Here is a 26961-nt window from a genome sequence, read left to right as displayed (position 1 = left end):
TTAATTTCGAGCCCTGTGATGGGAGAGATGATGTTTGGTTTACAGAGTGTGTCAAGGCACATGTAGTGTGTGAAAGTCAATGAAGTGTACAGCGGGTGTCCAGCTTTGTTTTCTTACATTTTGTTCTGTAGCTTTAGGTTTTTCTCTTTCTTCTCATAGTATTCCATGATCTTCACACGTTGTTGCTGGACCAGGCGACCTTCTCTATATTGAACTCTTCCTCTGCCTAGAAGAGCAGCAAATAGTAATTAACATAAACCTTGTTACCTGTCTGAACATATTGTAGCAATGTTTTGATGGTTCTTGTACACATTTGATTAAGCAACATATCAAAATATCTTGACCTTTGATTAAAATTGCATTTTTGCTGCAAAATTATTCAAACATTCATGTTTTTCACATATCTAAATCAGAAACTTTCACAAATCAGCAATTTTTGATAATTTTTGGTGAATTTTACCCACAGTTTACATGTACCGGTATATTGACATCAGAAAGATATTATGAAATCAAAGACACTTCTTTACAAATGCAGTGTGAAATGGCAAATATATTTTGACATACTTTTACACTTGACTAAATTTCCTGCATTGTCTAAATATTTAAACAAAGATCAAAGTTTGTGAAAATTTATTTCACTTCTTAAAACAAATGATCATCAGAATTTTGAAATATCTTAGTCTAGGACACACTGCATGTAATTGCAGATTAATTAGAGATACATGTATACCGGTATTTATTGATAGTGCTATTCTCCTTGATGTTATCTTTAACATTTGGAAGATGTAATATCATGCTCCCTTCAACACTGAACACTCAGAAACAAAAAGACTGTTCAGGTTAAGGTAGGGTGATGTGCCTAGGGGACAGATAGTCAAACTCTAAAACTTTCACAAGATTCTTTTGGGCAACCACTTGTAGGGCTCGAAATTAACTTTTTTCCCTGGTAGTCCACTTGGGCTACCATTTTCTGGAGTTGGTAGCCTGGTGACAGTGGCTGGTAGCCCATGCATATTTTAGTTCAGTGATATCTTTTTTCGTTAACCAGACAAGAAAAGGCTATTTTTCAAGATTCTGCCGATGAAGTGAATTTTCTAGTCATTTGATGTGAATATTGCACACTTTTAATACCTAAGGAAACAGGTATAATAGACTATAGTGATACTTAAAAGTTTGGTGACCTATTGATAACCCCTTTCCCTCTCAGATTTGAATGCAAATTTTGATAGTTATCATGACAACGACACTACCTTCTCAGCACTGAGACATACTGTAGCAGGGCTAAAAATAGACCACAGGCTTTCTGTAAGAAGGAGGCATAATTTCCGTGTAATTGTGATTGATACATTACAATATGATCAAAATGCACCGAAAATTTCCTGTGCCTGTGATTTAAGTCCGTCAGTTTGTTGCAAAGTTCCACCGCGTAGCCAGTCATCTTCGTAATTTGCATAACAAAGTCATAGTGCGGCCTTTCTGTTTGACTGCATTTTAAATGGATGCCGTATGTTGTGAGTTATGAATACCCAATTCAAAACTAGCCATATTTTAGTGCGTCCCAAAGTGACGGACCGAACATGGCATGCCAAATACTGACTGAATTCAGGTCCCGGGCCTTTGGTAGTGGGCTACCATTTCATTGATTTTGGTAGCCCCAGAGAAATGTTGGTAGTCAGTGGATGCGGGGCTACCGCTAATTTTGAGCCCTGACTTGTGGAGGCATGACAATTTGAAACTTATGGAGTTTATAAAATTGTTACCAGCTTAGTTTTTTCTCTAATAGAGATAACTTTAATTAACACATATATAGCGGCTATTTTGCATTTCAAATGTCAGTAAATATTGGATAATTTGTTTCTCTTGTACCAAAATTTGCATGGTAACCCCCCGGATATTATTCTTGCTTTCAAAAGAGAAATGAAAATGGTTGAAAGTTTGAACAAAAGTTTACATCTTCATTTCTGAGGTGTGAACTTCCACAATCAGCAATAGTGGGATCAAATTATGATTTGATTTTCCAGAATAATCACATTTTAGAAACTCCTGCTACAGCAAAATTTGGTAAACTCCTGTACGATTAAAACAAAATAGGGTAAGAGGTTTTAAATAGGGTTAGCCTGGTTACTGGAAGCAGACCGTGATGCTATTTTGATTTGGCATAATTGATCATTGATCCTATTACTAGTATATTAGCCTAACTGTGGCACAGATCTTCAAGTTAACAGCTTCTTGATTGCAGTTCAGTTGGACTCAAATTTTTAAGTTCACTTCTGAGACTACTTGGTTAACGTGAGAAGCTACAACAATTAAGGGACACATCAGGGTGGTCCCCGAAAGTTTCAAGGACTCATGTGGGTGATCCTCAATGTTTCAAGGTCACATTAGGATAGTCCTGAAAGATTCAAGGACACCTCAGGTTGGTCCCTGAAAGTTTCAAGGACTGTGTTCGCGCTGCCCATTCGCCACGTTCGCAAATGCGAATTGAAATCAGAAGTGGCGAACAAAAATCGATCCTAATTCGCCACAGTGGCGAAAGTAATTTTTGTTTAAAAAATTCCGCAAAATAAGCAAAATCGTGGGTTTTTGTCAATCTTTTGTTCATCTGCGCTTCTCTTTCGGCGATTCATGAAAAAAACCATATCCACTTCCGTATTGTTCTCTCCGACGTACGCAATTGCAATCAAGCCAAGTCTCGCGAGAGATTTGACATCAATATGTATAGTGGCAGCATAGCGCATGCAGATAGGTGCGAAATAATCTGTAGACCAGTACGCGCGCACTCGGAGTATGTCATGTGGTTGCAAGCCTGTCACACGAGTACCAGTAGGACGTTCGCCCTCTATGGTCACCTCTCTCGTCCGAACATGTTATGCAGAGTTGCATTGAACTTACAAGTATTACTGGTGAGACGGCGTGTGTTTTGCCTGAAAAATTTCAATAATTTTTCTGTTTTGGTAGAGCAATTGGGTGTGAATTTATTAGAATCTTTTTTTTTCTCTGATGGTGAAACAAGACAGGAACAACAGTGACACAGGATCATGTTTTACTTTCCAAGATTTTATTCATTTCAACAATTCAAGATTACAACAAGTAACAACACAATTTTACATAATCAAACTTTCTAAGGTTAACAAAGGATGAAGAGTGAATAAAATTAACGTTTTCCTGTGGTAAAAATCTTACTTAGGGAGTTGTAATTATTTACGACCTTGGGGGGGGAAGTCTGGGGAATTTCATAGTATTCTGAAATTTCGAGTAAACCCCATGCCAACCCAAATGCATTTGAGTAACCCAGTCTCTAACACAGAAATTTTGACTGATCCCTCCCCCCCCACTTAGACCAGTTAAATACCAAGACATGTATTTGTATTATTGACAAAACTACAGCAATAGTCAGACCTTTCATATCCTGCTGGAATATCATCGGTTACCTCATGACAGTTGAAAAAGATGTGACCGGCAAAAGAAAATTCAAAGTCACAATAAAATGTAGATACAAAAGCTCATGCTGTAACCACTATCCAACCATATAGTATTGTTTACCATACAGTATTGTTTATTTTGGATGGGTATCATGACAAGGTTTCCACTAAGATATCTGACAGGGCAGAATTTGAAAGTACAGGAGAACAGTCAGGAGGCTGGGGGGTGGGGCAGTGTCAGAGGAGTTGTACCGTCTCTTGTTGAAAATTTGAGAGATTGATGTGTGCAATAATGCAGTCTGGTGCAATATGAGAGATGTTATCAATTTGTGTAAAACTGTTAGAACACCCAACAGGGGAAAAGTGTGAGAGGCGTGTCCCCTCTGCCACGTCGGAAATTTGAGAAATTAATGAGTTCAATGATGCAGTCTGGTGCAATATTAGGTGTTTTCTATTTGTTTTACTAAGTAAAACTGTCAGAACACCCCAGGGGGAGAGGAAGTGACAGGGGGTCGCATTAAGAATTTTGAGAAATTGATGAAATGGTGCAATCTGAGAGGTATTTCAATTCATTTTGTACCAAAAATTGAGCAACCCCCTTCTTTCTTTCCAATTTTGAACAACCTCCTTGTAGCTTTCAATTTTTTGAGTGACTACCCTCACATTCCTCTGACCCCCCCAGGCCCTTATGTTAATTACTCTAAAAGACCCATAAAAATATTCTTGATGGCCTTTAATTTGTGAACAACATGTACAATAAAAGTGGTCAACTTTGATGCAGTCTTGCTGATGCATTTTATGAGGCTTGAACTCACAATATCTACATTACTAATTCGTACTAGCTTAGCAGTCATTAAAACCCTACAAATAGGCGTTTCAACTAGCAGCGGCCTGGTATCTCATGTAGCTGTACTGTGATAATGTTCAAGAGAATCCATAGGATAGCTAGGTGTGTGCCTCAATCAGGCAAAACAACAGTTAGCAATAATAACAACAGTAATAAATATCAATTTCTGCAAGTCATTTAAAAATATACCACCAAGGGCACAGTATTGCTCCTATCTGACAAACAAAAAGAGGTATTCCTATTTCCACTTATTCACTCAAAATACTATTGTGTTTGCAAAGAGTTTGAACTTTCAATTTTCATGGCAGAATTCCGTTTTAACAGCCACTTTTTCAATTTTGTAGATCAACAATAAAAATTTGATGGTCCTTGCTTGAAATGTTAAGATTTACTCAGAGTCAAGTTATACACAAGTTGTTTGTGTAAGTAAGTTTGTGTGGTGAAGTTACCTGATATTATCATTCATCACTCATCTTATTCAATCTACACATGATTTCACTCGGCTGCCTTCATCTTTGTGAAGATTTACTTAATTAAGTGATACCATGACTGGTTTTTGTTTATGTAACATAATGATTGGAACTGATACAAATAAACTGGAGTCTGTTTTATTGGTATGGTGCATCTTGCCATATGCCTTCTTGTGGATTGAAATCCCTCCTCAGTGTATGGGTTTCCTCCATGAAATATTTGCTAAAGTTGATCCACTACATAAAACATAAGCTCACAACTTTTTTCTAGATCATATTTCACTACAAATTGGCATCAAATAAAACTACATTATTTTCAGTGTCTTCAAAATTGATTTACAAGGTATTCCGGGTTGGAATAGGTCATTCAAGCTTGCGGACTAATATATTGGCTCCAAAAACAAAAATCATTGGTTCCCCCAGTTTGAAAAATGATTTGGCTTAGGTATTCTCCAGGGATTTTTATAAGAAAATGCAAAGCTATCAGATAAACACCAATGAGACAAAAGCACTTTTTGACCGAAATTGACAAAAATTGCTCCAAAAATACAAAATTTTGCATTTTCTCACTGTATAAAAAAATCTGACTTAAGTCATCCTAAGGACCTGTATACTGAATATCAAAATGTCTGACAAGGAGTTTTTAAGAAAATATAGATCTACAATGACAAAAATAGTCTCAAAAATACAAAGTTGCATATCTTGGCACGATTTTACAAAATCTTATTGATGTCATCCCAAGGGATATGTATAATCAATATTGATGTGTCTGACAAGAACTTTTGCATGATATTTTTGGTTAAACATGACAATAATTGCCTTAAATTTAAGTTTTAAAATATTTCATAACAATGTGGACAAATGTCAATAAGGATATGCCTGTAGAACAGTATATTTAGATTTCTGTGCCAATACTAGAGTTCATTTGCTTCTTCAAGCATAACCATTCTTTTCCTTGACAAAAGGTAAACTTCAGCCTCCTTCAACAACATAATTGTGATGTAGTCTACAACAAACCTGAGTGAGAAAAATAGAAATATAGATATACTATTAATACATTTTTGTATATTTCATATGCTATGCTGACAAGCTAAATATTGATTTTTTAGCAATCTTTTTGTAGTAAAATAACAACTTACAGTGGACAAATATAAATAATGAAAATAATATCAAAAGTAAGCATTACAGGCCCTCTAAATTTTTGAGAGTTGTAATATAATAACTTACACAATTATCCCAAACCATTCACAGGATACAGCTCAAGTTGTAACTACAAAATGGTACACCAATGTGAGTAGCAACATATGAACATAATACCCTACTTACATTGACGTTTCTTTCACATTCCTCTTCCATCTGTTGTTAAGGCAGTGTCATATCATTCAAAGATACTGTCAAAACAACAGAAATCCATTATTACATCAGAATGAATAAACACTGTTAACAGACGTTTCATATTAAAAAGTATTCTTTTTTTAATACTCTCTGTTTTCAACAGACATGCCATAAACCTTCAAAAGACACAGTTTATGTTTTACTTTGCACATAAAAATGATATTAGTCTTGCAATGGTTATGTATAAGTGGAGCTGACAACAGTTGCCCCAAATGGGCAGTGACACATATGATTTTAATAAAATATCACTTTATAACATGGTCGTCATTTCCTCTTTTGGCAGGTTACATCTGAACATATTTTACAGTACATGATCCTCATACAAATTAAAATGCCTCTTATTCAAAATGTAAGAACTTTATTGCCAATCAAAAAAAGTTTTGTTTAACAACATTTAAAGAAAATAATGTGAAAATTTAAGAAAGTTTGACCAAGTCAGTATGGAGTTAAATTGTTTGGAAATCTTGAAATTGGAAGAATAGTGAAGCCAGGAAATTGGGTGATTTGCAAACATTTGCAAAAATTAACACTTCTTTATCAAGCAACCTACGACTGCTTGACAGCCTTGAAGATGAACCCAAATAATAATATTTTAATCTTGGTTAACAATTTCATTAATTAAATGAATGTCTACAAAAAAGTGATTTTGGTGCAAAATACCCTGTGTTGGGTGCAGCGCCACTTAATTAGCAAGTTTTATACCACTGCAAAGTCTCTGTGCAACCAGGTGACACATTCTGACTCAGCATGATCTAACAGCAGATTCCTGCATAAAATTTTGATTTGAAAACTTGAATCACTTTTTAATAGCATGAAAAGAGCAAAACATAGGAGAAACTTAGATGACAAAGCCTTATAAGGGAAAGAGAGATGTACCACATGACTCCGTGCAACCAGGTGACACATTGTGACTCAGCATACTCCTAAAGCAGACGACTGCATAAAATTTTGATTTTGAATCACTTTGTTATAGTATAAAAAGAGCAAAACCAATGAGAAAAATTAGCATTCACAGCCTTAGCACAGTAAGAGAGATGCACCAGAGTGTCCGTGCAACCAGGTGACACTAGCATACTAAAAATGCAGTTCCTGCAAAAAATTTAGATTAGACAACTTAAATCAGTTGGCGATAGCATAGAAAGATGAAAACCAATGAGAAAACTTAGAAGTCACAGCCTTAGCACAGTAAGAGAGATGCACCAGAGTGTCCGTGCAACCAGGTGACACATGGTGACTCAGCATACTAAAAATGCAGTTCCTGCAAAAATTTAGATTAGACAACCTAAATCAGTTGGCAATAGCATAGAAAGATGAAAACCACTGAGAAAACTTAGCAGTCACAGCCTTAGCACAGTAAGAGAGATGCACCAGAGTGTCCGTGCAACCAGGTGACACATTGTGACTCAGCATACTAAAAATGCAGTTCCTGCAAGAAATTTAGATTAGACAACTTAAGGCTATTGTAGGGGCTATTTTAAAACACTAACCGTGTAGTACCTTGTTTTCAGAGTTTGTCATCTTTTTGTTGCAGTAGATGGTAAAATGCAGTGCAGGGGGAAAACCGGATATTCGATTGCCATGGCGACAATTTCAGGGTTAAAAATATGAGGAAATTTGTGGCAAAGATATCTATTGAAGGAAAAGTCATACAACAACCGAATTTTTTCTGTAGCATTCAGATGTATATGTATTACAATATAAACCTAAATCTATGACTGTATAAGATGTCAATATAAATTAAATCATAGTCATCTCGGTAAGATTGAAAAATTAATAAATTTCACTACTTTCCGTCAAGATTCTACTATGACATGATTGGATGACCTGTTTTTTGAGGTTTATTTGTAAAGTATTTAATTTCACATATGTTGGCTGATTTTCATTGCATTCCAACCATTCTTTCAAGAGTTATTACTGCCACAAGAAACGAATGCAGTACAAAAACACAATTGTTAGGAGTATTGGATTGAAATGTTTACAACATAAAGGTGATACTCATACTTCATGCAAAGTTTACGACCTCAAAATAGGGTATTCGACAAGTTTAAATTGTCAGTTAGAATTCTATTTACAAAAGCCTGGTTGTAAATGCTTTCTAAGTGAAAAATGAACTGTTAATTATCAAAAAAACATTGATTTTGTAATCAGCATGATAATGAAATTCATGTGAGATTCTTTACTTGTTATGTATATGGACACCATAACGTCTAATATGGTTTGTTTTCTGGTTTAAATTGCTATACCTGAATGAAAATCTTCATATGCCTTACAGTAATATCCACACAAAATATAAAACAGAATCATTTGTTGCAAATTTCTTCCCGATTACTCATTGATCTGGCTTTTTTAGACTGCAATTAGTCTCAAACTCACAATTTCCACAACGCCATATTTTTACCTCTGAAAAGCTGCTTCAATAAGCAAGCAAATGGTCACTACTTCATACATGATGCCATAACTCAACAAAGTTTTTAGGCAACCAAAAATAGCGATTTACCTGTTTGAATATATAATTAGACTAAATAAAATTTGACCAGGGGTCAGTGGGAAAAAAACGCGATTTTTCTCGATTTTAGTTAATATTTTTTGAAGATGATATAGCATATTTGAAAGTATACATGTCGAGGGTGACAATGAAGGAAAAAAATAAAATTTGATTTTTTGAGCATTTTGACCGACATTAGCCCAGACGATGGCCTTAAATCAATTAGTGATAGCATGAAAAGATGAAAACCAATGAGAAAACTTAGAAGTCACAGCCTTTGCACAGTAAGAGAGATGCACCAGAGTGTCCGTGCAACCAGGTGACACATGGTGACTAGCATACTCCAAATGCAGATTCTGCAAAAAAATTTGATTAGACAACCTTAATCAGTTGGCAATAGCATAGAAAGATGAAAACCAATGGAAAACTTAGAAGTCACAGCCTTAGCACAGTAAGAGAGATGCACCAGAGTGTCCGTGCAACCAGGTGACACATGGTGACTAGCATACTAAAAATGCAGTTCCTGCAAAAAATTTAGATTAGACAACTTAAATCAGTTGGCGATAGCATAGAAAGATGAAAACCAATGAGAAAACTTAGAAGTCACAGCCTTAGCACAGTAAGAGAGATGCACCAGAGTGTCCGTGCAACCAGGTGACACATGGTGACTAGCATACTCCAAATGCAGTTCCTGCAAATAATTTAATTAGACAACTTAAATCAATAAGTGATAGCATAGAAAGATGAAAACCAATGAGAAAACTTAGAAGTCCACAGCCTTAGCACAGTAAGAGAGATTCACCAGAGTGTCCGTGCAACCAGGTGACACATGGTGACTAGCATACTAAAAATGCAGTTCCTGCAAAAAAATTAGACAACTTAAATCAGTTGGCGATAGCATAGAAAGATGAAAACCAATGAGAAAACTTAGAAGTCACAGCCTTAGCACAGTAAGAGAGACACCAGAGTGTCCGTGCAACCAGGTGACACATGGTGACTAGCATACTAAAAATGCAGTTCCTGCAAAAAATTTAGATTAGACAACTTAAATCAGTTGGCGATAGCATAGAAAGATGAAAACCAATGAGAAAACTTAGAAGTCACAGCCTTAGCACAGTAAGAGAGATGCACCAGAGTGTCCGTGCAACCAGGTGACACATGGTGACTAGCATACTAAAAATGCAGTTCCTGCAAAATATTTAGATTAGACAACTTAAATCAGTTGGCAATAGCATAGAAAGATGAAAACCACTGGGAAAACTTATAAGTCGCAGCCATAGCACACTAAGAGAGATGCGCCGGAGTGTCCGTGCAACCGGGTGACACATGGTGACTCAGCATATCAAAATGCAGTTCCTGCAAAAAATTTAGATTAGACAACTTAAATCAATTAGTGATAGCATAAAAAGATGAAAACCAATGAGAAAACCTAGCAGTCACAGCCTTAGCACAGTAAGAGAGATGCACCAGAGTGTCCGTGCAACCAGGTGACACATGGTGACTAGCATACTCCAAATGCAGATTCTGCAAAAAAAATTGATTAGACAACCTTAATCAGTTGGCAATAGCATAGAAAGATGAAAACCAATGGCAAAACTTAGAAGTCACAGCCATAGCACACTAAGAGAGATGCACCAGAGTGTCCGTGCAACCAGGTGACACATGGTGACTAGCATACTCCAAATGCAGATTCTGCAAAAAAATTTGATTAGACAACTTAAATCAGTTGGCGATAGCATAGAAAGATGAAAACCAATGAGAAAACTTAGCATCCACAGCCTTAGCACACTAAGAGAGATGCGCCAGAGTGTCCATGCAACCAGGTTACACATTGTGACTCAGCATACTCAAAATGCAGTTCCTGCAAATAATTTAATTAGACAACTTAAATCAATTAGTGATAGCATAGAAAGATGAAAACCAATGAGAAAACTTAGAAGTCACAGCCTTAGCACAGTAAGAGAGATGCACCAGAGTGTCCGTGCAACCAGGTGACACATGGTGACTAGCATACTCCAAATGCAGATTCTGCAAAAATATTTGATAGACAACTTAAATTAGTTGGCGATAGCATAGAAAGATGATAAACCACTGGGAAAACTTAGAAGTCACAGCCATAGCACACTAAGAGAGATGTGCCGGAGTGTCCATGCAACCAGTTTATAATGCTTGACTCGAGCATTTTCGACCGTTGTTACTGAAGCAGTGCCATGAATACAAAAGGAAGCACAGTAGCTTTGTACGGCTTTGGACCATAACGATCAAACACTAAAGTGCTGAATCTGTTGAGGTCGATCATGATGACTGATGTATGTAGACACAGCACAGTCAGAGGCGAACTGTCATGTAGACCTGGTTTCGTCTGACCTCTGAATTTAAAGACCCCTGAATTTTAAAACTGCCTGCATGCTAATACCAGAGATATATGAGACATCGTATCCTTGTGTTACAAGCCTACGATCAAAATCGAACAGACTACTATACTTGTACTCACGTGAAAACGTGCTCTGACAACCAGAGCTAGCACAAGGTATCAGAATGCAAGGAATTACCCATGCTTGAACTTTCAACTCTGATCTTTGACATCGAAACATAACCAAATATGGGTGTGTCATAGCCAACAACCACATGACATATTTACAACCAGATGACAGGACTCCCAAACGCGCGTACTCCCTCTATCCATAAATGACTATCATGAGAATTGAAAATATTGGCAGACGCAATCGAGCCCTAGTCTCGCGATAAATTTGACATCATTTTGTCTAGTGTACAGTAAGCAAAGTGAACACTCACGAGAATTGAAACTAAAGCTACAGCAGACATACGCATTTTAATCGCGGTCACAACTTTCGGTGTTGAAATTTATTTGCATCGCGGTCAAGACGTTCCGTTTTGCGCATTTTAATCGCGGTCTATTTTAATGGTGGTCGATTTGCATCGCGGTCCTCATGGTCCGTATCGATGTCATTTACATGTAAGTTGCCATCCCAACGACGCATTCCGTGTTGCTGTCGATTTGCATCGCGGTCTCGACGTTCCGTGTTGTTGTTCATTAGAGGTTTAGTTAAACCTAATTACGTGTACGTCTGAAGGCACACAGTGGCCTACGCATATCCGTGCTCAGTTGTGATTTTTTTGGTTGATTTTGCAGTATTGTTTTTTTCAGAAACTTAAGAAACAATTAATTTCTCTACGTGAGGCCTATTCAAGCTTGTATCCGCGCATTAAATTTACCGATTTTCTGTAATACAGTTATTTATGTGGTTTAAGGAAATCTTTGTGACAGCTTCAGATAAAAAATTGAATTAGACGACAACATTTCATTTTAATGTCAGGAAATCATAGCACGTAGCCTACGTCTTGTACCGGTGAACTCTACAGAATTTTCTGATATCAAAGATGCTTGCTATTTACAATGATACTCATACTTAACGAGATTTCCTGTCTAAATTCCCGGAAATCATCAAGAAAATCTAAGAATTATTTCACGTAATTATGACTACATGTAGAAGTGTCGTTTGATGACGTTCCGAACGTCTGTACCACATGTACGCGACGTCTTGTATAACGTGACAAAGACGCTACGTGTACTAATTGAACGTAATTACGTGTAACCAAACTTCTATTTTAATCGCAGTCCGCACATTCAGTGTTGCTGTCATGCTATTGATTTGCATCGCGAGCTCAACCTTGCGTGTTGCAGTTCATTTTAATCGTGGTCTCAACATCCGCGTTGCTGTCGATTTGCATCGCGATCCAGAATCTTGCTGCGGATCCCTAGCCCTACCACTCCCTTTGACTGGTTGTGTTGGGGGAGTGGGGGCTACGGTTCAGACACTGTAGAAAGTGCACAGTCGTGCGCGTTTTCAAAAATGCGGCGAGAAAGTGAGCGTTTTTCTTGCAATTCTCCAGAAAAACAACAAAAAAACATCATAATCCGGAGTCGGAGTGCATCGAGCGCCTACCTATGGAAGGATGCCTACGTAGATGTCCATTTTCCTCTCCGTTTAGTCACTTTTTCGTGTTTCAGCGAGCGGGTGATTTGGAAAAATCCGCCATCGTGGATGTTAAACCGTTGACCTATGACGTCACATTTTAACATCGGGATCTCAACAAAAACACGTTTTCTTGGTCGATACTTTGTTTATAAGCCAAGTTCAGCTCCGTAATCAAATAGACTCTCCAACAACATTTTTCCCACATTGTAAGTTGCTGAAAACGTGTCGCATTTTTGAAAACGCGCACGACTGTGCACTTTCTACAGTGTCTGAACCGTAGCCCCCACTCCCCCAACACAACCAGCAAAGGGAGTGGTAGGGCTACGGATCCGCAGCAATCCAGAATCATGCAATTTCCAGTGTTACAATGAAGGCAATTGGATACAAGGTTGATGTGTTGATAGTTTATTCTTGTGCATGCAACGGACATTGGAGATAATAGAATTATAGATAGCTTTGTTTTCGTAAAAAAGTGTGACTAATAAAATTTGTCTGGGCTAATAAAATTTGAAACTATTCGCCACAGTGGCTAACAGCTTTCCAAACCCAGCGCTAACACAGAGGATCATACGGGTGGTCCCTGATCTTTCAAGGACTCATCCGGGTGGTCCTTGAAAGTTTAAAGGTCACATCAGAGTGGTCTCTAAAAGATCAAGGGACATATCAGGGTGGTCCCTGAAGGCTTCAAGGACTTTTCTTGGCGGTCTTTGAAAGTTGCACGGTCACATTAGGATAGTCCTCGAAAGATTCGGGGACACCTCATTTGGTCCCTGAAAGATTCAAGGACTCATAGACTTAGTCATGTTCACGCTACAATCACAGTTGCTGACATCATTGTCGAGATCCGGAACAGCACTGTCACTCCACAAAGGACCTTGGTAACATACATCAAATTCATCGGTGATATCCAGTATTCCGTTGCTTTCCATGTAGTCCTGTCATTAAATAACTGAGGTAATGGACGTCCTACATTCAGAATCGGTAACCTTTCCCAACAAAGGAATTAGTGCAGTGGACAATATTCATTCGAACATCGCGTCGTTTACACAATCGACTTGAAACAATGCAGAGTCTCACAACAATGTGACCCGTGACCTGTATTATGTTAATTAGGAAGGACCATATTATTTGGTGTACGATTCGGTGTCTCACTTAACAAGAAAAGCATCATTGACAACATCTCCAAATTAATCATGAAGACTGTAACATACAACCACAGTATTTTAAATGGTGGGAAAACTTTACAGCATGAAAGAGCAACATGTACCTTACCCGGGACCTTACACAATCGCGCGATGCGCCCTAGGTGTCCCTGTAGATTAAAATGGAATATGCCATCATGCAAATTGTTTACCAGCATCGCGTCGGCTGGGCCAGCATATTCAACAAACGAGTACATTGCCATTAATCGTCAAGAGGCTCGTTTAAATCGACTGAAGGTTCAGCCACTGCCCAGTTCATCACATTTATGCCAGGGAGAACATGCCTTGTAGATCTCGTCGCGTGATTAATACACAAAGACGTGTTTCGGCGCCGGCCGACCAGTCACACATCGGAGCCATGAGGACGCCGGGTTAAGCCATTACATAATCTTAACTTCGAGGTGCTGAATATTGACGCTTATGTGCAGGAAGTTTGACCAAATCTTTCCAGTGATTCCTCTGCCTGTCAGCTTTACCAAGTAATGCTTGTGAATGCACAAGCTGATGAGCGAAGGTCACATCAGGATAGTCCTTGAAAGATTCAGGGTCTCATCTGGGTGGTCCCTGAAAGTTTCAAGGACTCATCCGGGTGGTCCCTGAAAGTTTCAAGGTCACACCAGGATAGTCCTTGAAAGATTCAGGGTCACATCTTGGTGGTCCCTGAAAGTTTCAAGGACTCATCTGGGTGGTCCCTGAAAGTTTCAAGGACTCATCTTGGTGGTCCCTGAAAGTTTCAAGGTCACACCAGGATAGTCCTTGAAAGATTTAGGGTCACATCTGGGTGGTCCCTAAAAGTTTCAAGGACTCATCTGGGTGGTCCCTGAAAGTTTCAAGGTCACATAGGATAGTCCTTGAAAGATTCAGGGTCACATCTGGGTGGTCCCTGAAAGCTGCAAAGACATCTCTGCACAGTCCCTAAAAATTCCAGACAAAAACTGTTGGTTTCCGCTGTTGATATTTTAAGGTTTCAACAGACAGATGATATTGATTACATTTCTTTGCATCTACCAAAAATAGTTCATTTTTAATACAAGAGCTGAAATAATTCAGTGATTTTGTAAAATTTTCCAGCATTAATTAGCACACTTACAAGAAAAGGGTAGTTTAATCAAATTTACCAGGTCTCATTTCCTTGTATATGAAATAAATAAATGTACAAGACATTTTCTTAACATCTACCAAATCATTTGAAAGAGAGATCACCAAAAAAACATACACTACAGCAGAACTAATTTAAGTAGAGGTAGAAGGCCACTTTCCCATCGAAAATTTAAAATTTCATCATGCATCGTTTGTTGAGAACAGTAAATGCCTTCAAATCAACCTTGGAAGGGGAATTTGTATTTTGACTTAAACTAAACAAAATTGACAAATCAGTTACGTTTAATTGGTTCTCCTTTCCTAAGCAAGCGAAAAGCTAGACAAAAATGTAAAATTTGTTCGAGATGTATTTGATGATTGTGCAATTATCAATAATTTATGAAATTTGCCCCCGCCTTCACACAAAAACACTGTTAGATTGATGATTTTTAAATAGATTATAACAAAATGCTCAAGATCTTATAATCACAAAATAGTTCCAATTGTGTTAATGCCATTCAAACTGATGTATTGCAGCCACATAACCAATCTTATGCATTACATAGACTGTTAGAAGTCAGTAATATATGAATGCGGACATGAATACTTCCAACAGTCTCAAAAACCATGCAGGTCATTTCACATATGTACATACAAGTGAACATACCTTTGCGTCAATTTCTTCAGCCTTTTCATTGACTTCCTCATCTTCGCTTGCCAAGGCCTGCTCTTTGGGCAGCCGGATGCTTCCCGAAATCAGGGTAGCGAGCCGTGCTGGCGGACGATGTGGCTTCCTGGTCAATGAAGGCCATCATATGTTTGATCTGAAACACAACATTTTAGATAGGTTTATTTTGGTTTCGCAAATGATCGGAAGTAACGCGATGCTAGTAGTAAAAGGTGTAACACACTTTTACTTGGTACGGTACACCCGCACGTTTGCCAGTCGGTAGCTCTGCATGACAGGCTGGGTGTTACTGGCGTTATACGGCCTCCCACCACAGCCCTGCAGACTGCTATAGGCAAAACCGCTGGTAGCTCCTCGGAAACACGACGCACAGGGAGGCGTATAACGCCGGTAACACACAGCCATGCCATTCAGAGCTAGCAGTCTGCAGGGCTGTGGTGGGAGGCCGTATAACGCCGGTATTAACACACAGCCCTGCCATGCAGAGCTAGCCGGCCGGTTCCTGGGTGAATGCGCCTTTACCAAAACGAGTAATTCCGTAGAGCTTTTTCTCACTTGATATGAATCACTTGGGATATTTCTCAGTTTTTTTTCTGATCCTCGAGGGTTTTGTTTTGGAAGAAATGTCTGTTCATTATGTTTTCCATATCACAATTATTACAAAGAATGATCGCCTGAGTTCCCGTCGTCTGGACCGTAGAGGTACGAGAAGATGCCCGGACGAACACCATCAAAAATGTTATCAATGCTCTTTAAATGGTACAGTTTGGAATTTTAGACTATCTGGATTCAAAACATACCTGTTTCTGCGCATCTGCGTCACTCAAAGCCATTTTGATGTCTTACGTTTGATAATTCACGACGAAAATATCAAGCAATTATATCAACCAGGTTGCCCTCCTCAAGCAATATTCTTGTCGCCCATGGCAGATGAAAACATGATCATGTGAGTATGGTTGAGTGTACTTGATAGAAGGGGTGTACGTTGTTCTGTATGTGGCTTTAAGACAAATAATACATTTTTCATTAACGAAATGTGAACCGAGCACGGTGAATTTATATAACATATTTTTTTTACTTGAAGAATTCATATTTCATAGATTATTTCACAAATACTTGAGGTATAGCATGTTATCAGTTCACTTATATTCCCACGCCGCAACCCTGATTCAGTGACCCACTGTATCTGGTCACCTGATCAAAGTCACCCATGACCTGCGTGCTAGTAGCACGCTTCAGATTAAGAATCTGATTACAATCATTGTATTTTGTTCACTGTGTGCAAAAGGGCTTTCGATAATTGTTTCACAATTAATGTGAATTAAATGTTGGCTACAGTTTTTTGTTCTATTCCAGAAAATATGTTTTTATGGCATGATTTGTGTGTTACCTCCCTTACATGAGATACACATCGTTGAATTGTCAACTCAGCCTATAAACTGCATTGGTAGTGTCGAAAAGTAAATTCTGGTCCGGACTACAAATTACAATTCAAATGTGAACGTGATAGTGCATTATACATATGTATACATGCTGAGTTTACGTGCTTAACGATTGTTGTTTCTGTGTTTCAACAGTCGAGGAGTAGAACAAAAACTTAGAATATTAATATACCAAAGAAAAGCAGTAAAGCAATATAAAATGTTACTCATTTAACTGAAACTTGTATTAAACATCTATAATTTAACTGGAGAAGGAAAGCATTACAAAAATGACAAATGAGGCAAGTATGATGTACTGTATGAACTTGTAGTTAACTAACAAACAAGCAATGAATAGATGACTGATAAAAACAAATAATTTAAACTGGTGAATAAATTCAAAAAAGGAAGACAATAAATTGAATATGAATTGAAATAAAGACAGAAGAACACATGCAACATTTGGAATCACTTCCAACGATAGCGATACTGAAGTCACATTTTGAATATTTATGTTGCATGTCTTGTTTGGTCGCTCACTTCAATTCAATTGAATTTATTGTTTTCTCTTATATTTATTTATTTTTTTCTTTGCTTTTTTATTTACTTGTTGTGCGTTTCTTACTTTTGTGTTTGTTTTAGTTTCATTGGTTGAGTATTTTTGAGCGTTTTTTTTTTTTACGTTTTCAACCCCGCCACCACTTTAGCGAGGGGTTAAAAGCGTAAAATTCAAAACCAGCCCGTATAAAAGGCAGAAATCCCGTACGAAAACACCACAGTTATGGACCCACAGCTAATACCTTTTCGATTATCAACATGTGCGATTATCTTCTCGAGTGATTATCGTATCTATGTCGTAGCAATATTCTGATGAAATATAAAATATTTTAATTTACTCCTAGCCTGTGCCTGTCATTTAACGAAGTCATTGACGTGCATCACTACATAAGATCTGAAAACGAATCACAGTTAGAAAATGTTGTAAAATGCCTGGCGGGGCATTCGAGGACATTGATTCGATCTCGGGAACACCACGTACCGTGTACACTAGACTTGGTTCAAGTCTGTGATTTGTGAATGTTTGAGTGGAGTGAACGCAATGATTTGTATTCTGCTTTCATGTGAAACGCGCGCGCGCGTGAGTGGACGCGATGAGTGGGGTGAACGCGATGAGTGGAGTGAACGCTATACAGCGGAGTTTCACCCGGAATCCGGCAGAAACTAACTCACTACTGCGCAGACTCAAACGTGACGCATTCAATCGCTGGGAAAACCTGGCGTGAGCTGCCAAATTCCGGATAGGTTTGTACGAAATAGGAGAGACACAAGAGAAACTATTATAAATTTTTTTTTTTTTAATTCACCGACTTGAACCAAGTCTACGTGTACACCTGTTGCACACATCTAATTGCACTGTGTCTTAATTTATCATAGACTCTCGAGAGTCTATGTTCCAGGTAAGACAATATATACCCTGAATACTGTGGTTCCGTAGCCAACAACTTTCACCGGCGATTTTGATGGCCTTTTCCACCCAAAATCGCTGAGGAATGTTATTTGCTACGGAACTGAAGCAATGAAAACGAAAGAGATCCTATTTCTTTATTCTTTACTTTCACAAAAGACAAATTCACTTTCCCCAAACAACATGTCTACTATCCAGTGTTCAAATACTTAATGGAATAGAATGTCACTACACATCCTGCAACTCACGCGTCACTGTCCCTTGTGGTTCGATACTTGGCAAAGGCCCCTACCCTGTAAGATATTTCTATTATGTTTTCAGGGGCCTTCACTACCATGTATCGAACCACAAGCGATGGTACTAGTGCTACAACTACTGGTTGCCCAAACTAGGTGATATGGCCATACCCGCTTTGGTGGTAGTAGAATCTTTCAGTCCACATGTAGACACAAGGAGAGTGTCCACAATGGCTTTGCCTTGTGATACAATGGAGTGCTGGCTAGAATTCAGTCTGGCAGTAGTATGCTGCATCACTAAACAAAAGCAATTTATAGGTCTCTGCATAGTGGCCATTAATATGGATATTCAGGTGTAAGGTGACAATGTTGCAGCCAGGAATTTTAAATGGGAGGATACTCTGTCCCGCAACACCATTTACTCTGTGGGACATTTTGCACAATCCATGGGACAACGCATGTCAGTTGTCAATAAAATTTTACTTTATTATAAATCAGTTTCACAAAACAAATTTCAAGCTACCGGGACCGCGTCGCTATGATTAATATCAGGCACAGCATACCATATCTGCCTCCAATCAGAGCTCAGTTGGACTAGAACCAAGTGCAGTGTTTATGTTATCACAGCTTTCAAAGTACATAAATATAAGCCTCAAAATAATTATGCAAAACAAAGGCAATTGTCATTAACAGATATCACGTGCAGACTACATCCATTGAACTCAGTCGACTCATGAGTATGCCTGAGGTGGCCCGCAGTGTGCAAGAATGTGGGACAACGGGTTCCATTTTGGGGACATTGTTGCAAGGGCATGTCCTGGCTGCAACACTGATGGTGCACACCTAGTTGCTATATGGTATATGTACCCCTTGGTATGGTAGAGTGCAATGTAGAGGATATACATCCTGGTATGTGAATAACCCTATTATTATAATAAATCTTTTAAAGTCGTAATTTACTAGTCGAAAGTATAGTGTTTTCAGTTTGTCTTATACATACACTGTGTTGCGGGGCTATTTCACATAAAATCACAGATAATCTGTGAGGTGTTTGACTCGCCTTGATTGACTACATTACTGGGTGATAGAGAGATGTATAGTTTTTAGAAAGTTATGAGATCTTGTAGTTTTCCCAATGTTTACATAAAATGTGACTGTGAGTTTGTATCTTTGATATACATCAATGGGCAGGTTTTAATTTGGTTTATGTTGTACCGGACACATCAAGAAACAACATCCATAGGTTTGTGTGGCGCCCCCACATTGGCCTCTTGTTTTACCATTTGTTTTCATTGCTCTATTCCTGCATAGTATTTGCAATCTTTCATGACAGTTATGTGGATGTGTTTATGAAAATTAATGCTTAGTGACAAAATGATAAAAGTAGATTTCTTTTAGATCAGTCAGTTGCTGAACATTCTTGTTGTTTTACAAAGTAATATTATTGTTGCATTATATTCATATATTTGATGTCATGCTGTTCTCACACATATTCAACATCTTCCTATCACAGGATGAAGACCCAGAGATTGATGGTTTTGAGTTTGAACATCTCAGAGATTTTCATCATGGAACAAGGGTAACAACAATAGCATGGAGCCCAGAAACTTCATTAGAAACTCTACCAAGACAAGTCAAGTAAGTTCCAATTCTGTAAATCAACCTCTCAGTTATTATGGTACATGGATTGTCTCATTTTAGCATAGGCTTTGAATTCTAAATATTGTCTATGGCAACCATGCATGTACATACAAATTGAAGGTTGATTTCTAGAAATTGACTGTTAGTGTTGGTATCTGAAAAGAATGTTGACTATAAATGATTGCAATGCTCTCCAAATGTTGCCCTTTTGCAAAATTTTGATATGTGTTCAAAAGACTGATATGTGACCACTTTGTACCATATTCCTAGAAAATGTGACAGATACTTAGATAGAAAGATTACATAATGGAGCAGTACAATGCATCTTATATCTGTACCAGCTTACAAGATGAATATATTTTTCATAGGATCTCTTCATTTGAATACTAGTACTCATTTTTTAAACAAAAGTTTTTTGTACCAAAGACCCCAAGTGGTCAAGATTGGTGACCGTTTTTCCTCTTGTATTGTTCTGAACAGGGGCGCTCCTCAGGGTTGTGTCTTAAGTCCTTATTGTATTCACTTTACACATACGATTGTACAAATGTTTGAGGGAAATGTAATGGTAAAATTTGCAGATGATACTTCAGCAGTTGGATTGATCAGTAATAATGATGAGTCAAATTAGAGAAAAGAAATCGTTAACTTAGTGGAATGGTGTGATACAAACGATCTTGAACTCAATGTCAGTAAAACAAAAGAACTCATTATTGATTTTAGAAAGGTCAGTCAGCCAATCATTTCTATTGTTATTGAAGGCAGCAACAATGAAATTGTGTCTGTTTTAAATATCTTGAAATTCAACTCTCTAATACTTTGTCTTGGCAGACAAATACAGAGTCTTTAATTAAGAAAGCTCAGCAACGCCTGTATTTTTCGAGATGCCTGAAGAAATTTGGCTTGAGTCGTGTCATTTTGATTAACTTTTACCGCACTACAATTGAGAGTATTTTAACATATGCTATAACAGTCTGGTTTGGAAATATCACTATTGCAGAGTTTCATTCACCAGTAAAAGTCGTTAGCACTGCAGAGAAGATCATTGGTTCAGATTTACCTTCATTGCCATCAATTTATCGATCCAGGACCATTCGGGAAACCACATCTATCATTAATGATGAAAATCATCCAGCCCATAAATATTTTGAACTTTACCTTCTGAGCGTCGCTATCCATGCATCAGAACAAAATCTGAACGCTTTCGCAGGAGTTTTTATCCATCAGCAGTTCGAATTTTAAATCAAATGTAATAATTTGTTTCACATTTCGTATTTTTAGTCTTCGTATTTTAACGTGTGTTTATTTTTAGTATTTATTCCAGTTTATGATTTTTTAATTCTTTCACTGATGCGCACGTGAAATCAATTTCCATTGTATTTTAATGCATATGGCAATAAATAAATTATTATTAGAATTATTAAGAGCCTTCAAGCTGACTCAAACAAAGCTTAAATTTCAATTTCCATACTGGTTCTGAAATTAGACATCAATCTTGTCACTTGATGAAATATCAACCAAAAGGCTGTGTTACAATCAGAAGACCAATGTCACCGTCAGATTGGCATCACATCCGCTGTTTTATGACATATACACCAAAACTAGAGAGGGCCTTGCAAAGATTTCATGACATTTTGGTCTGATGTCCAATCACAGCTCATACTCTGTAAACATGTACAATGAAGAATTGTTTTGGTCAAGTCAGGTGACAAATACAACAGAGCAAGATTTTTTCATGCGTGGCAGGTCAATGATGAAAAATAAGTTGGCTGAAATCAATGCGTAGACTGTGATATTTCTCATTTCTAGCAAGTTACATAGGAATACATACACCAATGCTCATAGCCTCCCCTAGCTGTGATATCGCAGCGGTACTTATGGCGTGTATCGAACGCGCTCGGGTCATTGGGGTCATCGCCACAGTCCCGCTGCGAGCCAACGCATAGGCTTAGTTGGCAGTTTACTACGAGACCGACCGGTATCGTAGATTAAGCTTGCAAAATAATGAACTATATTAGCCTTTGAATAAATAAACTTGTATCATCTTTATCATTGACTATCTGAGACTCATTCTGTACGCCTGCTAACTTTTTTGAAGATGTGAACACGTATTTTCGACCATTTTCCCGTGAGCCGTCGATGGTTTCTACGATGTTTGCTCGATCGCGCGTAAACGCACTGAATACGTTGGAGGTCAAAAGTTCAAATTCAAGCAGGACCATCGACAACTCACCGAAAAACGGTCGAAAATACATGTTGTCACGGTCGGGCTCATTAGCAGGAGTAGAATATGAGTCTCAGATAGTCAGTGATACAGTAGGTATAATTTTATTTATTGCATGCTTTGTCTGTTTTATTATTTTGCGAGCTAAATCTACGATACCGGTCGGTCTCGTAGTAAACTGCCATCAAAGCCTATGCGTTGGCTCGCAGCGGGACTGTGGCGATGACCCCAATGACCTGATCGCGTTCGATATACGCCACAAGTACCGTTGCGATATCACAGCTAAGCCTCCCCTTGCCAGTCAATCCTTGAAATTTCTGTTTGATCATTAAGGTGGAAATAATTTTGACAGTATCCTTATTTTTATATTGAAATAGGCATGCTGACAGCATATTGTTTGAAAAATTGTTCAAAGTTTGAGACATCGCATTCAGGAAAGTAAAATTACAAAACTATGTTGTTACTTTGTGAAAATCAATAAATCAGTTATATCAACCAGTGAGATGCTTTGAGTTTTCTCACATTGTGCAGCAAAATGCTACCTTTGTGAACCTATTGACATCTACAGTTGGTGATGGAAGTAGTGTAGGTAATAGTAATACCTTATTTGTTAACACATGCAAAGTGGACTTAAAGTTTTGACAATACCTGCAGGAAATATATGCAACATCCTGTCCTCGTGGTGTTCAAGGCAAAAAAAAATTGTTTTCCAAAAATGTGGTTAATTAGTTACCATTGAATACCGGTAAGCAAGAAAGATAACAAATCGTTCAGCTTCTTTATTTCCTTGTTTTACTTTGTCTACAGATTTTGTACAGCAGGAGCAGACAGTAAACTCAGATTGTTTTCATCAGATCTTAAAGGGAAGACACTGTAACAGTAAATAATATCACATACGGTAGGATAATTCTGTCGTGAAATTTATACCATACATTCAGTGTTCCCGCTAAGGCTTATTTGTGCGCTCGTTGAGCAGTGTCTCTGACTGCTCTCGCGGTGGACTTTCATGTTTTGCACAAGTATAGTTTTCAGTCATTTGGATCGGTATTAGTTTTGGTAAGGATAAACTTAAAACTCCTGTAAAAGGTGAGATCTCAGTGCCAATTTTACTTCAGCGTTTTGAGTTTCAGTGCTTGTACTTGTGGTGCAGTTGCTACCAACACACGTATATGTGTTCAGGGTAGTTGTCACATACAAATGTAGTTTTTGCGTCCTTTGCATTAAACAGCAAATTAACTCACCATGTCAATCTGAAGAGAGAAGTTCCTATTCTGAAACAAAATATCATCTAAATCTTGAAATTTAATGATCAAGAATTTTAATTTATTTCATACTGGTTTGTCATTCTTTCCCTTAAATTTACTGTGTCTCTTCATCAATTATATGTATCGCAAGCCAAAAACCATCTCATCACATCAAATCATCGCTTGTTTCGATCATTTGACTAATTGCTACAAACTCTAACAGGTTAACAGTTTGTCCTGTTTGTTTTCAGGTAATGGATGGTCACACAAGTTATGTCAATGATGTTGTCTTTGAACCAACAGAAGGTCAACAAATTGCCAGTGTCAGTGATGATCACACTTGCCGAGTCTGGGACTTGGATGGACTCCAGAGGGCGTGCTTTCCTTTGTACTCACCTGGTATGTCTGTGTGATGGCATCCAGATGAACCGGCCAAGGTAACTTGTCACTGAGCCAAACAAACATTCCTGCACACACTTTGGTTTGGTGTTTTCCACGCAAATCACAGATCTTGAATAAGGTGGTGCTCTTTTGACCTCAGTGAAACTGAGGTTCAGTGTTTTCCACATCAATCACAGATCTTGAATAATGGGAGCTCTGAGTGGTCTTTAACCATTGTGAAAGTGAGGTACTGTGGTGCTTTCAAAATCATTCATGCATCTTGAATTAGGACAAAGCTCTCCCTACCCCTATGAAAACGTGACCTGAAAACTCATACCAACTGCAAGCGTAGCAAACAAACAAGGGTGACCCAATTACAGAAAAAACATTACTGATACACTCTCTCTGTTGCTGGAAAATACCATTCACTGAATGCTATGCAACATTTCAAATGATATGTCAGAGTCCTTAAATTGTTATCAAGTCTATATATCTTGAACTTTCGATAGTTAGTTGCCAATGATTCCTGGAGCACATCAAAGAGGACAGACACTCTCTAAAAGTGTACTGGTTAAAGTGGCACTTATTTTCAATATTGTGATGAAACATAAATGAATTCTACAAAACCGAATCATTTAATCCTCTTTTGTTATCATGTTTAATTCCATATTTAGCTTAACAGTTCTATTTCAACATTTCTCTACTACTAGCTAATGGTGGCTGAAAAGAAAGGCACAGTCAGATTTTATGATCTCACAACCCACCAACCAATTATGTCACTAGATGCAGGTCATGTGGCCCTAATGTCGGCTGATATCTGCTTTCTTGATCCAGTTCGCATTGGTTGTATTGCAAATGGAAATTGGATGATGTGGGATTCCACAAGGTCAAGGTGAGAAGGTCTTCAGAGTTGGATTGGTGTGTATTTTTACAATTTTAAAAAGTTTCAATTCAAGTAAGCCTTTCAAAATTGTGTAATTCATGTGTATTACAAAACAATATTTAATATCTTTTTCGGATATTTTGAATACCTGATGTAAGATGAGTGTCATAGTTGCAGAGCATTATTTTCAAAAACTTTATCCATTTATTTTTCAGCCTGCCACAGGAGAACAGACAAGCTCACAATGAGGGTGGTAGAAATTTCAGATGGTCACGAGTCAGTGAGAATCTGTTTGCCACAACAGGACAAAATGAGGTCAAGGTATTCCATCTGGGACACTCACAGGTAATGGAGGCTTTATGCACAAGTCAAGCTGTTCAACTCTTTATTTACAAAGCACAGCACTTCAAACAACTCTATTAGTGTAAACAAGTACTAGTATTTGTTTGTTTTACAACCATCAAATTATTCATGTTTTCTTGACATTGGAGTACAGAACATTAGACTTGACAGTGCTTGTGGTTTTAGTCTAGAGTATGCTTTATACAGTTCACTTGCCAGACTTGGTACTAAACATTTTCGCATTGTGGACTTTGAACAGAATTTTCTGTGGTTATTTGTGAATGAAATCTGATATAAAAAGCAGTTGTCTCATTCTTGTTTAGAAAAAGTAAAATAACTCTGCTCTTTAATCAGTATGAATTTCCATTGATTTTCAGGTACCTGTGTCAAGTTCTTTACCAGTCACAGCAGGGGGTCTGAGTTGGCATGCTACTTTACCAGTTTGTGCTGTTGGTGGAGATAGGAAAGTACATCTATGGATGACAGAAATATAAACTCAGTCAGTGACAGATGAGTACAGACAACTATTCCACTCTCAGTATTTCTACATGTTGCAAATTGAAAAGCTGTTTCAAACTTGTTCTTGAGATAATGTAAAATGGAAACAGGCTTTGAAAAATCAGTCCTACTGAGAACCTGACAATTGACAGAAACATTGTTACCATGGATGGATACATTTTTACCGTGGATGGATACACTTTGCTCAATGAAAAGTTCATTTGTCATCAAAATGGAAAGAGGTACATCTATTGTCATGAAAGTTCAAAAGAAATTATGCATTTTAACGGTAAAGATGTTCCATTCCTCATCTGGTTTTGTCCTCGCATTATAAATTTCCTGAAAATAGATTTGCATGGGGAATTGATATCACGGACACCTTTAAGAAGTATGTACAATGCATTTAATTTAATGATGTGTACAGTATGCAGTACCACTACAGCTGTAAACCAACCATGTTCTGGCTGGATATTGTTTCCTTCAGGCCACAGAGATAAAAAATATGCAGACTCAGATTTCCACTTTTTATCATCTCTTTGTGAGACAACCGAACCAATCATTGAAAGATTTTTCTTTTCTTTTTTTGGCAAAATTAAAATAGTAAATTTTTCTTTTATTTCTTAATATTGAATATGTACTTCCTGTGCAAATACCATACATCTTGGGAATGAAAAAACAAAATATTGCTGCCAACAATTGTATTTGCTGTATATTGAAACAAGAGCACTGTCAGAAGCACTACAGAAGCATTTCCAGGATTATGTGACAATGTTTACAAAACAAGTTCAGCAAATAAAGAATGGTGATTTGGAGAAAAATTCTGAAATGTCATTTAGCTTTCAGAACTTTTAATTGTTCTACACATCAATGCTGGAATATAAGTTAGGATTTGAAATCTGCCTGTAATTCTGTAGTGACTGACACATTTATTGTCTGTAGAGTTAAAGTAAATGATATACACAAGTTTCATATCTTTAAATGTTATCTCAATGTAGTTTATTACTCTGAACACCGATCAAAGTACATTGTTCAATCTGAG

The 26961-nt window shown here is 37.7% G+C and overlaps 1 protein-coding gene and 2 long non-coding RNA genes across 5 annotated transcripts; 2 read left to right on the top strand and 1 right to left on the bottom strand.

The window, feature by feature from the left end:
• Positions 1 to 126: 126 nt before the first annotated feature.
• Positions 127 to 16490, bottom strand: LOC139116056 (uncharacterized). The gene is made up of 3 exons (XR_011548232.1): positions 16391 to 16490; positions 15570 to 15726; positions 127 to 226 (listed from the first exon to the last, which is right to left on the bottom strand). It is a non-coding gene; the product is annotated as an uncharacterized lncRNA (long non-coding RNA).
• A 1566-nt stretch (positions 16491 to 18056) lies between these two features.
• LOC139116049 (uncharacterized) lies at positions 18057 to 23475 on the top strand. Of its 2 annotated transcripts, none has more exons than XR_011548230.1 (3): positions 18057 to 18468; positions 20226 to 20350; positions 23382 to 23475. It is a non-coding gene; the product is annotated as an uncharacterized lncRNA (long non-coding RNA). The 2 variants fall into 2 exon arrangements; XR_011548231.1 differs by lacking the exon at positions 18057 to 18468 and adding an exon at positions 19556 to 19621.
• A 579-nt stretch (positions 23476 to 24054) lies between these two features.
• LOC139115993 (nucleoporin Nup37-like) lies at positions 24055 to 26753 on the top strand. 2 transcript variants are annotated; one of them, XM_070678480.1, is made up of 4 exons: positions 24055 to 24217; positions 24910 to 25091; positions 25298 to 25427; positions 25802 to 26753. In XM_070678480.1, exons 1-4 carry the CDS (start codon positions 24077 to 24079, stop codon positions 25916 to 25918), a joined length of 570 nt encoding a protein of 189 aa, XP_070534581.1. In that variant the 5' UTR covers positions 24055 to 24076; the 3' UTR covers positions 25919 to 26753. The 2 variants fall into 2 exon arrangements, with proteins under 2 accessions (XP_070534581.1, XP_070534590.1); XM_070678489.1 differs by having other exon boundaries at positions 24055 to 24255.
• The last annotated feature ends 208 nt before the right edge of the window (positions 26754 to 26961 follow it).

This window comes from Ptychodera flava, chromosome 2 (assembly GCF_041260155.1).
Source record: "Ptychodera flava strain L36383 chromosome 2, AS_Pfla_20210202, whole genome shotgun sequence".
Taxonomy (NCBI): Eukaryota; Metazoa; Hemichordata; class Enteropneusta; family Ptychoderidae; genus Ptychodera; species Ptychodera flava.
Note: the sequence above shows the minus strand (reverse complement) of the source record. Positions and strands in the feature narration are given on the sequence as shown.

What these genes read in the sequence shown, in the direction of transcription:
- LOC139115993 (XM_070678480.1), top strand. Translation starts at nt 24,077, where the DNA reads ATGGTCACACAAGTTATGTCAATGATGTTGTCTTTGAACCAACAGAAG. An exon ending in CTTTCCTTTGTACTCACCTG is followed by an intron (nt 24,218 to 24,909) that starts GTATGTCTGTGT and finishes CTCTACTACTAG; the next exon opens with CTAATGGTGGCTGAAAAGAA. An exon ending in TCCATCTGGGACACTCACAG is followed by an intron (nt 25,428 to 25,801) that starts GTAATGGAGGCT and finishes ATTGATTTTCAG; the next exon opens with GTACCTGTGTCAAGTTCTTT.